The sequence below is a fragment of the Prunus persica genome, chromosome G6 (assembly GCF_000346465.2).
Source record: "Prunus persica cultivar Lovell chromosome G6, Prunus_persica_NCBIv2, whole genome shotgun sequence".
Lineage (NCBI taxonomy): Eukaryota > Viridiplantae > Streptophyta > Magnoliopsida > Rosales > Rosaceae > Prunus > Prunus persica.
In genome coordinates, this window is record NC_034014.1 from 9,104,032 (window position 1) to 9,122,488 (window position 18,457).

The 18,457-nt window shown below is 35.0% G+C and overlaps 2 protein-coding genes across 7 annotated transcripts; one reads left to right on the forward strand and one right to left on the reverse strand.

The window, feature by feature from the left end:
• On the reverse strand, nucleotides 899-3,531 carry LOC18773065. The gene is made up of 3 exons (XM_007205029.2): nucleotides 3,376-3,531; nucleotides 1,289-1,448; nucleotides 899-1,172 (listed from the first exon to the last, which is right to left on the reverse strand). Exons 2-3 carry the CDS (start codon nucleotides 1,445-1,447, stop codon nucleotides 1,125-1,127), a joined length of 207 nt encoding a protein of 68 aa, XP_007205091.1. The 5' UTR covers nucleotide 1,448; nucleotides 3,376-3,531; the 3' UTR covers nucleotides 899-1,124.
• LOC18772089 (histone deacetylase 9) lies at nucleotides 7,614-14,603 on the forward strand. 6 transcript variants are annotated; one of them, XR_002272191.1, is made up of 15 exons: nucleotides 7,616-7,805; nucleotides 8,001-8,113; nucleotides 8,274-8,391; nucleotides 9,101-9,175; nucleotides 9,256-9,475; nucleotides 10,257-10,320; nucleotides 10,599-10,691; nucleotides 10,783-10,891; nucleotides 11,058-11,107; nucleotides 11,215-11,305; nucleotides 12,675-12,745; nucleotides 12,977-13,075; nucleotides 13,711-13,828; nucleotides 13,954-14,020; nucleotides 14,144-14,192. XR_002272191.1 is itself a non-coding variant. In XM_020566738.1 (14 exons), exons 1-13 carry the CDS (start codon nucleotides 7,769-7,771, stop codon nucleotides 14,044-14,046), a joined length of 1,233 nt encoding a protein of 410 aa, XP_020422327.1. In that variant the 5' UTR covers nucleotides 7,616-7,768; the 3' UTR covers nucleotides 14,047-14,067; nucleotides 14,144-14,236. The 6 variants fall into 6 exon arrangements, 5 of the variants coding, with proteins under 5 accessions (XP_020422330.1, XP_020422327.1, XP_007205234.1 ...); XM_020566738.1 differs by lacking the exon at nucleotides 13,711-13,828 and having other exon boundaries at nucleotides 13,954-14,067; nucleotides 14,144-14,236; XM_007205172.2 differs by lacking the exon at nucleotides 13,711-13,828 and having other exon boundaries at nucleotides 7,617-7,805; nucleotides 14,144-14,603.

Sequence of the window (18,457 nt, forward strand, 5' to 3'; positions counted from 1 at the left end):
CCAATAATAACACACGAGCCCAAAAAGCATCCGGATTATTCCAGAGTCTCCAGCACTGCTTTGTGAGGACGGCTAAATTGAAAGTCTCAATGTCCCTGAAGCCCATACCTCCATCACTCTTGGAAAGGCAAAGATGCTCCCAACTTCTCCAATAAATCTTGTTCCGTCCGTCATCATGCGATCCCCACCAAAATCTACTAAGATCCCCATTAATAGCTTTGCAAGTGGAGGAGGGAAATTTGAAACAAGACATAAGATAAGCAGGTATCGCAAGAGCCACATATTTGATTAGAACTTCCCTACCAGCCATGGTCAAAGAACTGGCTTTCCAACCATGCCATGTACCATCTTCTGAATTTTGTCGCAAATATACCCTAGAGCCTCCTTTTTTGATCTGCCCCGAATTGCTGGGATCCCAAGGTAAACTCCAGGATCGGTGGTTGGGTTGATCCGAAAAGCTACCCCAATTTCAGCTCCTAACTCGGGGGAAGCATTAGGAGACAAATAGATGGAGGATTTGCTGTAATTCACCTGTATCAAGCAAGTTCAGGAAACTTCTGCAGTTCTGGCTAGTGGCTCTCAAAAAGACTAGAGGGTCATCTGCAATAAATAAGTGGGATAGAGTTGGGGCTCCCTACTCAATTTAATTCCCTGTAATGTTCGAATCTCAGATAGTTTGTTCTATCAGCATTTCTATTCTTTCAATAGTAGGGTTTGATCTTTAAATGAAATGATTCAACTGGAACTGATGAATCAAAACATCTATTTGATAAAATTCGTGGACATTTTTCACTATCAGTGATGATAAAGTGCAGGATGAGAGACAAAAAACAAACATCCATATTTGAACAAGCATGAGGTGAAACCACATATGAGAGGATAACGACGTTTTGAATGAGCTGCTGAAGCGTTCAATGAAAAGGGTGCAGTATTTATAACCAAGCAGAAAATTCCATTAACAACAATTTCAAACGAAAAGTTTCAGATTTCAAAAAAAGTACAGAATCTGCTACTAAGCAATTATTAGGGCAAACAAACACAAAAAAATCAAGAGCACCACTTGAGACTAGCACATAAATTTATGCACTTTGGTTGCCAGCCAATGGTCATTTTTAAGAGCTGCCTCATTCCTTCTTTCCAATCCCATGTGACATGTTGTAGACTCCTCGTGCCTGGAGAAAATGTCATAAAACCTTACAATTAGATTGCATGAAGTATGGAAATTTACGCTTTCCTCATAGATAGGGCTTAGAAAGCCTTAAAAGAAGTGAAATAATTAGAAACTTACAATAAGGAACAAAGAAGATGCAGCTAAAGCAGCTGGAATGGCAACAGAGGTGATCTTATCATAGGGTCCCTTCAGATATGTGTATTTGTGGATGCTTTGGAAAAATTTTTGCTTCTCGAGGAGCTTCTCACGTGGTCGGAAGGGTGTTTCTTCTGACATCCTGTATTATAGATCAAAACATTATAAAAGGTCATTTTATGAAAGCCACTTCCAAAAACTAAACTTCTCCTGAAGGGGAAAGACCATCGTGCACTCTCTTCTTTATTTTTAGGGTTCAACTGAAGTCGCACCAAAGAAAAATATCAACACTGGATACGCACCATAAACCCAGAGGAGGAAAGCACAAGGCCTCAATTGCTAAAGAGAGACAAAGGTTGCCCAAACTGTCCCATTAGACCATACACTAATCCTTCTAGTTACATTGAAAAAGACAAGAAGGGGAAGGGGGCAGTCTACCGAATTAGGACAAGATGCACTTAATTCAACTTAACCAATGCACAAACTCTGCATCAAGGCTTCTGCAGAAACGCAGCAATTAGCTACTTGTGATGTTGGAATTTATTAAATTTGGTTCAGGTCAATAAATATTTTCATATATTTCATTTTCAACCTAAGTAAATACCCCTCCTCCCACTTAGGCAATAATTCCAGCACTCATTGACGTATTCCAAACACAAATGTGTACTACAAAATGGTATTGTAAACTAACAAGCACAACTTATACACCAGCATCAGTAACCACACTACTTGTCCACTGTACAATCACTTTCAAATAGTTACAAGCACAAACGAACTGGATTTATTAGATACTCATCTTTTCCCACACGACACAGCCAAGTTGAACAGAGAACAGATCAGCAAAACAATGCGCTAATTTAAAAAATAACATACATACTAAAATGAGAAACCCAAAAAAAAAACAAAAAACAAGTAGGTATAAAGAAAATAGTAATACATCATCTGGCTCCATTCTAATTAAGCTTCATTATTTCTATAGAATGTTAATTGAGTTATCTTGAACCATTAAGAAACAAAAAGCAAATTATTCAAATATTTCCTCGTTTCTATTCCCATCACATGCTTGCATTTCCATCAATTGCTATAACAAACAAAACTAACTTTTAGTCCCCCAGTTCATGGAATACATGATCTGAAAACCAATTTCGTGGTTTGACAACAACTTCAACATATAATACATGAAAAATTGATATAAACTCAACTTGGATGAATATTTGAAATTTAGAGACAAACAAAAAGTCATAGAAAGTAAAGAATGTCATTACCAAACTCATCATCCGCTCACCAGGATTATTCCAAAAGGATGGTAATCAAAATTCATAAACCAACAGCAAAGAAAAACCATTAATCCCCTTCTCAATCAGCCCACGAACTGGAAAACTGAATCCAACATATCGATAATTTATGAAAGTTCAGTTAATATGCGCCAAACAATTTGCTAGTGCACTATCTTAATGCGCCAAGAAATTTGCTAGTACATTATCTTAATGCCATTTTCTTAGCCAATGAAGCACCTCGAAATAACGATGGGTCAGATTCAAACTGAAGACTTTCGACCTTTTTGTGTGTGCATAAAAGTGGTATTTCTGAGAATGCAATTCTACAAATTAATCGTTCCTCTCTATTCTTAATTCTAAAACATAACACCATCATATACCCAAAACTGTCGAACATGAGTTACTGAAGCCCCAGTCCTTACCACTCAACCCACAACTTACCAACCAAACAAAATTACTAGTTTGCAATAAAAGTCATGACAAATTGAATAGAAAATTGACATCCCACATCAAGATTGAATCAACGGAATTCCTTCTGAAATTTTCCCCCCAAAAACAGGAAACCCTAATTGAGCAACCATCTAATCGGGTCATTAAAGAATAAAAATATAGCAACCGCATACGCCGATCCAATCACAGGACAGGGATCGATGAAATAATAAATGCAACGGGAAAATGAAAACAGAGACATGCAACAAACACTAACCCTAGATCTAAGCGTTAGCCCAAATCAGATTGGTGGGAATTCGAATATGGGATGAACAAATAGGGGAAGAGTGGAGAAAATCTTACGTGAAATTGGGAGTGGCTGGAGCTCGACAATCACGTTTGGGAAAGCTGACGATGCCGAGGGCTGGGAGAAGATAGTAGAAGAAGGTGAAAATGAGATGGAGATTTATAGTTTAATACCGTATGGAGCTCGACAATCACTAGGTAGGTCACGTTTGGGAAAGCTGACGATGCCAACCGCGGATGAAATGTTGGGGAGGAAAAGTTAATATCCATAATTTTATTTAGAAATTTGGGGTAAATTAAAAGTTAGGGGGCAAATCAAGAGTTAAGTCTTTGGTTTTAATGAAAATAGAGATGTTAAACGAATCGTGTCGGGCTGGCCCGACTTATTTAGAGTCGGCCTCGTCCATTTAGGAAAATCATCAATTCGAGCTTGAGTCTACGGCTCGAGCTTATGTGGGCTCGAGTCGTACTCATATCGGGCTTCTAAAAGAATCGATATGGGCCTACTTCAAATTTGATTTATGTATTGCTTTTTTTTCTTTTTTTTTGTATTTTTTTTTTTACTACTTCATTCATTTATTTTTACAATTATGTATATATTATTAATATTGATTATTTGTTATGAAAAGTAGGTCAATAATTTTATTTAAATTACATTTAAATAAAACATGGCTAAATTATTGTTTGGGTTTTAAAATTTGAAATTTGAAAAACAAAATTATTATTTTATATATAAATAAAATATTAAATTTTAATATATACTAGCCTCTCTGCACGCGCTTCTGCGCCTGCGAGAGGCTTTTTTTTAAAAAATTTAAATTTATTTTAGAATTAAAAAAGATAATGGATAGTTGTGTTCCATAAAAATAGGATCCATTATCTGAATTTTCTTTTAAATTCAAATTTTTTAATATTAAAAAAATTAAAATTAAAAACAAAATAAGATAATAGGTCCTACTTTTATGGAACATAACTACCCTGTTATCTTTTATTAATTTTAAAAATAAAATAAAAAAGAAAAAGAAAACCAATTGGCACATGCGTGAGCATGTGTCAAGGGGCTAGTATATATATTATTAAAGAAAAGCAATAGACTTGAATATAAGATATAAATGTAATAATATTATGTATTATTTTTCTCTAAAACAAGTATAATTTAATAAATGAGCGTTAAATGGATCGGGCCCATTGAGTTTTGGGCCGGCACGGCTATTGACGGGGCATAGGCCATCCTAATTCATTGGATCTAATTACCTCGTTATGGCACGGCCTAAAGATACGGGTCATGCTGTTCCGGGCCTTACTTAAACGGGCCGTTCTCGTGCCATGTCAGGCCGGCTTAGTCCGTTTGACACCTCTAAATGGAAATGAGTTTTATTTTCTTTCTTAATTCGCCCATAATTTGAATGATTTTCACTTTGGTAGTGATTTCAATTATTGCGTTTAGGTCCTTGTAGTAATTGACAATAACAATAAAGGACAAATCAGATTGTGACCCCCAAAATAGGAGAAAAGAGATAATAAGGTCCTTGGCACCTTCTAAGGCAAGAACATATCAACTAGTTGACTTGGTTTATATACTATCAAAATCCAATTTGCATCAAAATACCGTTTTAGTACAAATGGATATTTTGTATCATGCAATCATGGTATACTTTAGTCAAAACTTTTTTGTGTTGTTGCTCTTAAACCCAAACCCTAGTCTCCCTACAATGCTGCAATAAGAGGGAGGTCCTCTCTGCCTTCCTCCCTTCTATCTCATCTCTTCTCCCTCTTATTTTCTCTTCTTCCCTTTCAACCCCTTTCTCTTTCTCTCTCCAAATTTATGGGGGTTCTTTCTTTGTTCATGTAGGTTCTTAGGTTGCAACAGTTTCGGCAATGTTTACCATGTCCCCACTGTGGTACCGACGGCAATGGATCTACTGTTTTTCGTTTTTGTTTTGCCTTAGTTATGGGCTTGGGTTGGCTTGTTTGGCTGTGAGTTTTTAGTGTTGAATAAGCGTTGTTGATACCATCATTGGCCTCACGTGCTCTCTCTAATATAGTGGCCTCATACGTGGGTTAAGTCTCTCTAAATGGGACCTTATTGAGAAAAATGTGAATTTTAAGATTATAATGAACTATATTTTGATAAAAATACATGTTTAACAAAAGTTTTGCTAGAATACTTTTAACAGAAGTTTTATGAGAATGCGACATTATAGACTAAATTGATATGTAGACTAAAAATAAAGGACCATGGTTTGATAGTTTAGTGCTAAAAGAGGACTTTAAAAAAAAGGCTTATTTATGGATATGCCCCTTATGCTTTCAAAATAGTCTCAGATTACCTCATGTTCTTTGAAATGTCTTAAAATACCATCTATACTTTCAATAAGTGTCTCACGCTAGCTATTCCGTCAGATTTGAGAGAAGTTCTATTAGCTGATGTGGCCCCCACTTCTTTTCAATCTCTTAACAAGGGAGAGGAAGAGTTAGTCAGGTTGAGAAAAAGAGGAATTTGGGAGAAGAAAGTTAGGTTGAGGGAATTTCAGATTTAGGAATCTGGAGGTTCATATTTGGGAGAAAATGGGGGATTTGGGAGAAAATGGGGAATTTGATTTGGGGATTTCAGATTTGGGAGAAGAAGGATGGTTTGAATGTTGTGGGGATCTCCCAAATCTAAAATTCTCAAATAAAATTCCCTATTTTCTCGTAAATCTGAAATTCCCTCAACCTAACATTCTTCTCCCAAATTTCCCATTTTCTCAACCTGACTAACCATTCCTCTCCCTTGTTAAGAGATTGAAAAGAAGTGGGGGCCACATCAGCTAACAGAACTTATCTCAAATCTGACGGAATAGCTAACGTGAGACACTTGCTGAAAGTATAGGTGGTATATTGAGACATTTCAAAGAACATGTGGTAATCTGAGACTATTTTGAAAGAATATGGGGCATATCCATAAATAAGCCTTAAACAAATTTAAATGACTAATGAAAATCCAATTCTTTTTTTAAGTTGATTTGGCACCATTTTACTTAGGGGTGGGCATCAATCTGGTTGAACTAATTAAATCGGCTAATTTAAACTGTAATTATCGGTTTGGTTTGGTTTTGACCAAAAAAAAGTCAAACGATTTAAAAATTGAACCAGACTGTATATGATTTGATTTGATTTTGAGCTTTTATAAACCGACATAAACCAAACCGGATCATTTATGTATATATTTATTTATTTATATTATATTTTACACGTACAATACTCTAATTATGCTATAACTATATATTTATATTTGAATTGAGCTCTATTAATGATTGAAATTTGAAGTTTTATGGCATGTTGAGCTTTAGGATGTTTTTGTACTCTAGAAAATGATTTTTTATTTTTTTGATGAAATATTTTAAAAATGATTTAGAGGGCTGTATTCAATTTAGATTTTTAAAGATTTTTAAAAAGTTTAAAAGTTTAAGTGTATTCAATCACGATTTTATAGAAGTCTATTCAATTCAGACTTTTTAAACTTCATTCAAATTTTAGGCCATGACAAATCTTTGCTATCCCCCAAAAGATTTTGATAGATGTATTATTTTTATTCTTAAGATATGATTTCACCACTAATACTACCACCATCTTATCATGACTATCACCATTGCCGCTGTCGCCACCACCACGACGATAGTCATCGTTGTTGCCACCATCACCACAGTCATCGCCACCACCCCCTAACACCACCACCACCACCGTCACCACCCTTACTTACCCCCATCTCCACCACCACTATCAGCCCCACCGTCACTACCACCATAGCCACTGCCAATATCACACCATCGCTGTCACTTCCATCACCACCACCACCACCACCACCACCACCACTTCCACCACCACTACAACCACCCCCACCTCCTCCACCACTATCTCCCCAACAAACCATCATCGCTACTGCCATCACCACCATTGCTATCGCTATAAACTCCATTAAAATCAATAATAAAATTCTAACAAACTCAATTAAAATCTATACACGAATTCAATCAAAATCTATGTAGAGTTTGTAAAATTCAATCAAATTCAATTAAACTCCATCAACTTTATAACTCTTTAAAAATCATTTGGAATAAGTTGTGAATTTATTAATTATAATTGAGGTTAACAATATTAAAATGAAATTGATCCAATCTGAATCTGAATCGTGCCCACACCTAGTTTTACTCACTCGTTACTTGGAGATTAAAGTGCATTCATGGCTCTAAATAAGAAATAGTGACCGTAAAGCATCGTAGAAAGGGTTTTTTAAATATATTTTTTAAGGTTATATTCTTGTTGAAAGCTTTACAGAAGCAAAGGGGATTTATCCAGTAAAACTGAGCAGACATATCAACCTTCTCTCTCTTTTTCTTTGGAGCTCTGAAAATGGCGCAACCTCAGTAGCCATCATCTGCCTTGCCCTTCCTCCGACTTTTGCAACAAAATGCGCTCAAAGGACAAAATCGCCTATTTTTACGACGGTACACTTCTCTCTCCTCCTCCAACCCTAACCCCTCACCCCAGCAAAACTTTCTCTGTCTCTTTGTGCTTCATAATCCCATTTGGGTTTTCTTTAAATTATGGATTATAGCTTTTCCTCGAACATTTAGTTTTTGTAATCATATAATTATGGAAAGTTGAGAAATTTAGTTTCACAATAAAAATGGGTATTGCAGGGGATGTGGGTAGCGTCTACTTTGGACCAAACCATCCCATGAAACCACACCGGCTATGTATGACCCATCATCTTGTCCTCTCATATGACCTCCACAAGAAGATGGAAATTTATGTTAGTATCCCATAATCCTTCTGAATTTGTTTTTGTTTTTATTTATTTCCACTTTTGTTATTGTACTGAGTAATAACTGGTTTCATTTTTTGTGTCATTGGGTATGCAAGTTTTTGCTTTAAGTATCAATCTTTTTGTTGATTATTATCGTGTTTCTCAGCGGCCCCATAAGGCGTATCCGGTGGAGCTTGCGCAATTCCATTCAGCTGACTATGTTGAGTTTCTACATCGGATTACGCCCGACACACAGCACTTGTTCTCGAATGAACTGGCAAGATGTATGACTCTTGGATATTTATATATTGTTATTTTTTGCTTGTATGTGTGCATAGATTGTTCTTGTTATGAGCTTCAACACAAAAAAGTTAAGTGAGGGTATTTCGCCAGAGCTGTAATAGAAAATTTGATCATGAGATAGGATTGTTCACTGCACTTACAGCATACTAAAAAGAAGAAATCATGATTGACCCTCTTATGCAGAGATGGGGAATTTTAGAACTTCCTGAGGGCACGGTGGAGCAGAAGTGGTGGAGTCAAAATCAATTGGATGACCTCTGACCGTGTTTCTGGTTTCTGATTTCTGGCATGGTCAACTTTAATGTTTAACAAGTTATTAAACCACAATATTTAATGCTTACTGATTACTCTTATGCGAGTTAATGTTATCACTCAATTACATGTGAACCAACAAAAAAAGGTTGATCTGGTGTTAATCAACAGTCCATGTTAATTAGTTTAATTTCAATGAATAGGTTTTGCAGAAAGGAAATGTCATTGACTGCACAGTTAGGTTCTGGGAATCACCAATTCAAAATGTTTGTTATACCTTTCTGAGTTTTTGCTGTAATAGAGGATGCTCAAAAAAACCTCTGATTGGCTCTACAACATAAATTTTCAGTTATTCTTTTCTTTGGCTGCAGTCACTGGAATCTCTATCTAATGTGCTTTTTTTAATTTACCGATTCTTTCTGTTTTTCACTATGCCAGATAATCTTGGAGAAGATTGCCCTGTATTTGATAACTTGTTTGAATTTTGTCAAATTTATGCCGGTGGAACAATAGGTAATTCTAGTTATATGATGTCAAAAAAGTATGGGTTCTGACTATTCTGCCATATGTACTGATTGAATTTTTTTTTGCAGATGCTGCACGTAGGTTGAACAATAAACTTTGTGACATTGCTATAAATTGGGCTGGCGGACTACACCATGCCAAGAAGTGCGAGGCATCCGGATTTTGTTACATCAATGACTTGGTCTTGGGGATCTTGGAGCTTCTAAAACATCATGCCCGAGTATTGTACATTGACATAGATGTGCATCATGGTGATGGCGTAGAAGAAGCTTTTTATTTTACTGATAGGTACATAACCTGTATATTATAATATGGTTAAGGAATGTGATAGTTGAATAACACTAGAATTATGACAATAATAAAGCTAACCTTACTGTTAGCAAAATTACCTCAAATTTGTAGATGCAATAATAGACGTACAATATTTGATTGTGTTGATATAAGTTTAATGCCTTTTGTGGACAATTTTTAACTTGCTAATTGTTGCATCTATGATGTTGAAACTACAAGCAAAGGGTGTTGGTAATAAGAGATAGAATTGTTGCTGGAGAAGATAAAAGTTTGCATTCCTGTATGTAATATACTATTTATAGATGAACAAATTAATGTTTTAATATACTATCTTATGCATATGGTATTTGGGAATTTGGTCCAATAATGAATTGTTAAATCTTCGTATAGCTTAATAAGTTATTTTATCTATCAAAATTCGTCAAAACAAAAAGTTCATATCAGAAAGTAATGTGATTCCTCAGATAAGACCTGGGTTGGTTAATTAAGGCATGTAAGAGTCAATAACACTCACCATTATTTATACAGTTTCTTTCTTCAGATTTTGATAAGCTAAGTTGTATCCAACCTATTTATCTTTTACTCAAGAATTGTAGTCTTGGTATATGTTTTCTGCTTGTTGCCAACCCTATGATAAAATAAAAATTCAAAAGTTGATAGAACTAGAATTTGCTCTGCCATAGTGACAAATGTTCTATTTGTTCAGTTACCAGAATTTTTAATGTTGGTTTTGTGATTTTGTTGAACTCTAATCGAATCACTGAAATTTGATTGACAGGGTGATGACGGTTAGTTTTCACAAATTTGGGGATATGTTTTTCCCAGGAACGGGTGATGTTAAGGTAACTTTTTAAACCTTTTTGTTTGTTTTTCGTAGTATTTTCAATGGTGAAAATTGTTAATCATATGTGACGCATGGTAATAAGTTAACAACTAGTTTGCATGCTTGCTTTTGTTTTTTGTTTGGTCTTATATTCATGTATATGATAATATGGCATGAAATATTTACATTTATAACCTGTTACCTGAGGTGTTATATTATTGGAAATGTTTTATGTTCCGTTGCTAGTCTATAAAGTTGAAATTATAATGGTATTTATTAACTTTATTTATTTTGAAGGAAGTAGGAGAAAGAGAAGGAAAGTTTTATGCCATCAATGTCCCACTGAAGGATGGAATAGATGACACTAGCTTCAATAGACTTTTTAAGACTGTGGGTTCATTTAGAAAAGCAGATTTTTGTCTTTTGTTTTGGCTTGATGGTGTCAAGTGTAAAACTTTACTTGCAAACTTAAATTTTGTAGATTATTTCCAAGGTTGTTGAAACATATCTACCAGGCGTGATAGTTCTCCAATGTGGGGCAGATTCTCTTGCTGGAGACCGCTTGGGCTGCTTCAATCTCTCCATTGATGGTGCATATCTTATTGTAATTGAAGCATTTTTTTTTCCTCCTCTTCAAGCATGTCATACTTGTTTTTCTTCAATTATTAATGGTTTCAAGCTATTTGGAACTTTTGGTAGTGGCATATGGTTTGTGGTAAAATTTACTCTGTGGTGTCATTTGAATCCTTCTTACAGGTCATGCTGAATGTGTTAGGTTTGTGAAGAAATTCAATTTACCCTTACTGGTATGTTCTTCATTGGACTGAATCTTACCTGCCTTTCATCTGAATCTTACCTGCCTTTCATCAATGTCATACATCTAGCATACAGAGAGAATGTTTTCTGCCTACAGGTTACAGGAGGCGGTGGATACACGAAAGAGAATGTTGCTCGGTGTTGGACTGTTGAAACTGGAGTTCTTCTTGATTCAGAACTTCCTAATGGTAGAGCAAGTGATTTTTATTTTATCAAATACACTCTATTTCTGCCACTTTCATTTAATTTTTTTTTTAATGGAACAGAAAAACTTCATTAACACGAGGTAAGAAAAAATCTAGGTAAGATAACCATGCTGATATGATCTTGGCTTCATAAACCAATGCTGAACATATTGTTGTGCATTGTCTTTGTATAGACTTTAGGATATAATATTTCTTCCCTCTTCTTTTTGGGGCTTGCTGGGAGGAGGTATATATATTGCATAATCATGATATTTTCTAGGTTACATTCTTCAAGCTGATTGTGACATTTTTAATGTTTCGCTGATATATCCATAAGCATCTGGAACGAAAATTAAAAAAAGTTATTTTGAAAGCACTGTTATACTCATAATATTGACCTAACTCTCACTCTCTGAGATTTAAAAAAACCATTCATATCTAATTTGAAACTTTAATGATATTTTGAGATTGATCCCCATGGAGAATTCCTGAGGCTGTTTCTCCTCTTTCTTATAAAAAATTCATTTGCTTCCAAGAAGTTTGTCGGAATGTGAAATGGCATTCAGCGTGTGTATCCTGATATTATTCGTGCTAGAATAAATCAATGCTGTTTCAAGACTCATTGATAAATAGAATTGGTTTTATATTCAGTTGCTCTTATTCTAGATCCTGTATGATATTTTAAGTTGTTTTGGGTTGTTATGCAGCTTTGTATATGACTTATCTTTTTTAACTGTCATGGCATCGGAGGGTTGAATGACCTATACCCTGCTGGTTCCTGTGTGCATATCTTCTCGCTAGCCAGCAGTGACCATGACTGTTGACAAGTAAATTCCTGTAATTAATGGTTTTATTTTTGGGAGTGTTTTATTTATATGTTGTATTTATTTAGGTAACTAGGCAATGATCATGGCATTGGAAGTTTGGATAACTTATGCACTGCTGATTTTTGTGTGCATTTGTCTTAGCTGGCTAGCAATGACCTGCATGGACTTTTCTATGTTACTCTTTCTTTTTGCTATCGGCTTGTTGGTCATGGGATTATGAATGTAATTTTTTTGGCTCCTCAACTGCTCGTGTAAGATGTGTGCTTAGTTCAACTTTTGGCTTTTCATTAATATTTTCTTCTCCATGTATTTTCTGTTTGGATTGATTGGTAATTCTTCTATTTGTTGGAGAAATATATATATATATATTTTTGGTATTGGATTAATTGAAAATGAAAAAAGAACAAATTCTTGTGAGGAGAATCTTACCACTCCAGTGATAGTTTGAGTATCCTTTTTTTTTTTTAATAACATGTGGGAGTCCCTTTCTGTTCTATTCTGGACATGGATGTCTTATTTGTCACTACCGTTTTTCTTTCTTGCAGAGATCCCAGAAAACGAGTATATCAAGTATTTTTCTCCCGACTTCTCTTTGAGGATTCCAAATGGACATATAGTATGTCATCAATTAGAATTCATAATTTTGCATTATACATTATTTAAAAGGTTGGATTTTTTCTTTCTTTGAACCAATTTGATTGCCACAGCTGATGTTGGTAGTATGTAAAAAAGGATCAGTTTAATAGGTGGATATTGAAATACTTAAAACTTTGTCATTGCTAGTTTTTCAGTTTTCCATGATTATTCAGAACAGCCTTAAGTCGTTTTATTTCTTTTGGGCGTGCAGGAGAACCTAAATAGTAAATCGTATATTAGCACGATTAAAATGCAAGTCTTGGAAAATCTCCGTTGCATCCAACATGCTCCTAATGTACAAATGCAAGAGGTAAGCAATGTGTTATCCAGGTATCTGGCATGTTACCTTATCAGTGTCAATCTGGCACCACCCATTAAAAAAAAAAAAATCCACTTAGTCACTGGTTTAGATTGACAGTCAAGCAACATAATATGTCAGAATTGCATAATCTTGAAATCCTAGAAAGAATTATGTTCTAATGTGATGTGGTTCACTCATTTCAAGTACCATGAAGGACAATATAAGTTAAATCTATAATGCTCTGTGAAACTCATAGAATCTATGCTTGCATGAGAGATCCAAGAATCATGGTCTGTTAGATGTATGGATGGGGGCATTCCATCAACTTAAGTGACAATATTCTCTGTCATTTTCTACCATCCCTTAGATTATAAAATGGCAGCATATCATACTTTCTGCAGTCAGGATATAAGTTGTCGTGACTTAGGATGTGCTCACCGTGTTAATATGATACTCCAAGAAAACTGATCACCCATGGGTCTCCCATATAATCCAGATTGATCCAACACAACTGGTGTGACACTCAGTGTGCACTTTCACACCATATACACAGAACTGGGGTATCAAATAGGTTATCGTTAGGGTCTAAAGTCAAATCTCTAAAATCCTTGTCATGACTCAGATTTGTGTTACGTGGCATGCAGTTTCCTTGATCCCACATGATGGTATTAGGTTGATTCTGATACCATTTATCACAACTCAAGGATGCATTCGCCCCATTGACGTGATATTTGAAAAGGCTAGTGACTGATGAGACTTCTGGTAATGGTTTACATAGCTAGGTCAACCATGCAATAATTGTAGGACTGAACATGCTCAGACACTGATATCCACTAGAACTAATATACCATATAATTTGACTTGAATCATTGTGTTGCCTATTGCAGGTTCCACCTGACTTTTATATTCCCGATTTTGATGAAGATGCGCAGAACCCTGATGAACGCGTGGATCGTGAGTTAAATTGCTTGAATTATTAGCGCTCACACTAGTGTGCACTAGTATGTTTAGGACTTGAAATCTGTTGATTTTCTTTCAGCTGACACTTCTTAATTTTATGAATTGTTGTCCTCCCAGAGCACACCCAAGACAAGCACATTCAGCGTGATGATGAATATTACGAAGGAGACAATGATAATGATCACAACATGGATGATGTGTAAAATTGGCATGAACACCGTTTATTCTTTTGGACATAATTTACTTCCTTTTCAGTAAGGGAATGTTTAACTAGATACCGAATGATGTTAAGGCCTGTTCATCAAGAAACAAGGAATTCACAGATGTGTCTGTTCATATTGGTTTTGAGTTATTCCAGTGGGTCAGAGGTGTTCATCTTAAGCTTTATTGGATGTACAGTTTCGGCGTGTATGTGAAATTTTAGAAGCACAGGAACTGATAGAAGCTATAGAAAGTTGGCGTTCTTGGCCTTTTCTTCTTGATGATTGAGAGCACCAAATTGCTTCTTTCAAATCAGTCAACTATGAAATCGAAGCCTTTATAAATTATATCCTGGTCCTTCTCCACCTTTCCTTGATATGTGGGCTGTCATTTAATTCTTGCTTTGCAAGCTTTGATTTTATCATATTTGTGTTGCAGCATTAAGCATTTTATTTTGGTCTTTAAACTAAATTATTTGTTCAACTCTTTATTAATAGGTTCTTTGGTCTCTGTTACATTTTCTGTTAAATTTATTCATGTGAGTAGCACATGCTATATTTGTGGGTGTAAATAAGACTTTCGACAACTAAAAAATAAAAATATATAATTAAAAATTAAATAATACAAAATTTTCTTTATTTTTAAAATTAATTAAAAACATAAAAGAATAAAAGACAACAAAAAGTAACCCCAAAAAAAAAAAAAAACTCTCTCTCTCTCTCTCTCTCGTCCGATTTTCCTGTTACCAAAGTCTCTGTGCCCCTATGTTTCCACCCTAATTTTGTGACATGTGGACTTTAACTTAACAGGAGTTTAACTCTGTTAACTCTCTTTAATTAAAAAATATTATATTAGAATACACGTTTGACAAAAATACTTTGCACGTCGTTTCATCTTCTACGCTACACTTCAACCCCTACGTCTTCTCTGCATCGCAAAACTCAGCCACTTCATCTTCTCTGCTTAATAAAGAGGTGGTGGACTATTTGAACAGATAATTTAGTTTATAGACTAAAATGTAAATCATGTATAAATTTGAGGATCGTTTGAGTAAAAAACCCTTTTATTTTATACTATCAAATGTGAATGAATTAGAGATCGGATTAACTGTTCGTGGGATGGCATGATCACATTTTATAGCATGTCCAAGTAAAACTTGCCACCTCCACTAGCAAAACTGCTCCCTCTCCCCAGAGGTTTGTCTTAAGGTTTTGGAGGCCTTAGGCCTAGTTTGAGATTGCTGCCGCTTTAAAAAAAAGCTACTTATGCTGTGCTTTAAAAAGAAGAGTGACGCTAAACGAACCTTAAAATTAACTGAGTACACCATATTATTTAAATCAAAATGTAAAATTAACTAAGTACACCCTATTTAACTACACAAAATATCCTTGGTACACCCTAATATACTATATCACATCTCATTTGCCACGTCATATTTTAATTTCTTTTAAAGCTTTTGTTCTTCACATCAAAAGGAGTCAATTTGAACAAATATGATTTTTTTTTTTTTTGTTCTTCAAATTCCTTTTTTTTCCCCCTCTCATCTCAATGGGGTTTTGATTTAGTCTTCAAATAACAAATTTGTTCAAACTAGTTCGACAGCAGGCCATATGGGTCTAATAGCTACTGCAAACTTGATTCAAATGAAAGCTAATTTCCAAATGCCTTCTTATATTTGAACTTTAGATCCAACTAATATCTTCAATGATTGTTATGAATAGTTAGATGGTCTTCCACTTTCAGATTTGTTGGTCGGCAAAGCAAAGGAACCAACATTCAACGATACCTCCTTGCGCCACCGCCAATGCTCGCTGCGTTGTCAAGTAATATGTTTGATTAGGGTTGGATATGGTGAGTATGGTGTACTTACTAAAATTATATTTGTTTCACAATTCAACATATCCTTTTTGGTCATTTTATATTAGGGTAAATTAGTCATTCAATAAATAGTTTGGTAGTATGGTGTACTCAGTTAATTTTATGGTTCATTTAGCAGCACTAAAAAACAATCAGCTGTAAAGTAAAGCAGTTAAACATTTAGTAAACTGTAATTTTAAAAGTGCTATGAGTATGAAAAGCAGTGTTAGAGTGTTTGATAAACTTTACCGTAAAAGTGCTGTAACTATTTATAATGACTAAAATGGACATGACACTGAAAGTGCTTTTTACTAATCTGTTTGGTAAAAAAATAAAACTGTAAAGTGCTGAAAGAACTTTGAGAAAATATTATATGAACTGAAAGAGCTTTTTACTAATCTGATTGACAAACTACAAAAATGTGGCCCTCAACCTTTTTAAATGATTTATTTTTCCTAAAAGAACTTTGAGAAAATATTATATGAACTCAAATTTAAGATAGTAACATAAAAAGGACAACAAACAATATCTAATTTACATTGTACGCAACAAGAAAGCAATAAACAAACTTAAATTCTTTATCAAATCTCAAATTCTAGTACAATAACACAAATTTGCTTACAAATAAGCAAAAAAATTCTCCAAATTTGTGAATCTTCACTGGAAATTTGTAAATTTTATAATAATTTCCCAAAAAACAAAGCATGAAATTCAAAACTAAAAGAAATCATTAATCACCATACCTGTTAAACGATTCGAACTTCACCTATCTTTGAATTATTGAGAAAGAATTGATAAAGCAAAAAAAGTGTTTGTGGTCAGGAAGTTTATTTTCCATAATTAAAAATGTGAAATTAGGCTCAATATGTTTTATTCCTTACATTTATTTGAGTTTGGCTCTGCTTAATTTTGAATTAAATAATTAACCTAACATAATTTATATATATAAATTTGTTTTATATAGTGGCATACTAGGTATATATAGGGATTTATATAAATTAGAGACCTGGGTGGCCACCTTGCTTACTTGTGCACAAGGCCTCATTTCCCGTCAATGTGCGTCAACGTTCCCAACATCGGCAACTCCCTTTCATCAGCCTCTCCCTTTCACCGATTTCTCTCTCTTAATTAACAAGGAAATGACAAGGGACTTATAGCTCAAGTAGTAAAAAAGTATTTACTTCTGCGCCTAAGATTTCCTTTCTCAACATCGCTTGCATCCAAACAATAATAATAATAACTAGAAAATGGCATATTTGCAACAATTGTTGTTGACAATTGCTAAATGAGTATGCCTATGTCCCGAGGACCATTGTTGGTAACTTTGCTAAATGAGCATGCCTAAAGAATTCTATGTTTTTCTTTCTTCTTTTTTGTGAAAGAATATGTGAAAACTTTGTAAAACTTGGGAGGATATGTGAAAATATGAATACTCTCAAGAGAAGATATGTACGTTTAATTTAATAATTCATGTTTAATTTGTTATTTGAGTAATTTTTTAACAAAGCATAAGTCCAGGAAAGATTGAGAGGGTAGGCTCCTTAGTTGGGAGCATTTTTGCTCACTACTTTAACCTAAAGTGTATGCTCATTGTTGGGTCTTTTTTGTTGGAAAGTTCGTCCAGGCTTGTTGATTCTTGGATCACTATAGAGTGATGAATGAAGCCTTCGTTGCCCCTTTGTCTGAGTTAGCGAGAACTAGGCCCAAAGCATCCCGAGGGAGAAGCAAGTCCAAGGGGAGTACTATGTTCTTCTTCTAGCAACTGCGTCTTTTGTGCTGATGTTTCCGGCAACTAGACAAAGAGTTAGAGATGGTGTATTGATGTTGAACAGGCTTGACATGAGAGTTTGCTTTGGTGAATCAAGATATTACTAGGTTTGGCATAAGAGGTTTGTGGCATGGGAGCTAATAGAAAATGAGCACAAGGAAAGGATTAAGGCTTGAGATTTTGGGTGTTTTCGGCAGCTAGACGAATAACTCATGATGTTTGCATTTTCTACCAAAAAGCTAATGACTATGGTTTCAACTTAGCTTGAGAGGATGAGTGTTTTAGATTTGGGATGGAGCTTTGAGAGAGAGAGAGAGAGAGAGAGAGATAAAGGATGGGTGGCTTGAGTAGATTTCCAGCAACATGACGATTGCTTGGTCATGCTCTGGATTGTTGAAGATGACTTGCTGATGTTGAACCGAGATTGTGTGAGCTTGGCATGAGAGCTTGGAGTGTGGGAGCTAAAGACCCACAAGTTTAGCAAATGAGAATGCTTGTCCTTGGCTTGGTGTTGAATATGCTTGAGGTTGGGTGTTGATAATTTATTGTTGTGGCTATGGCTATGGGGATTTAAGATTTTCAAAGAGTGGGATGGAAGGAAAAAC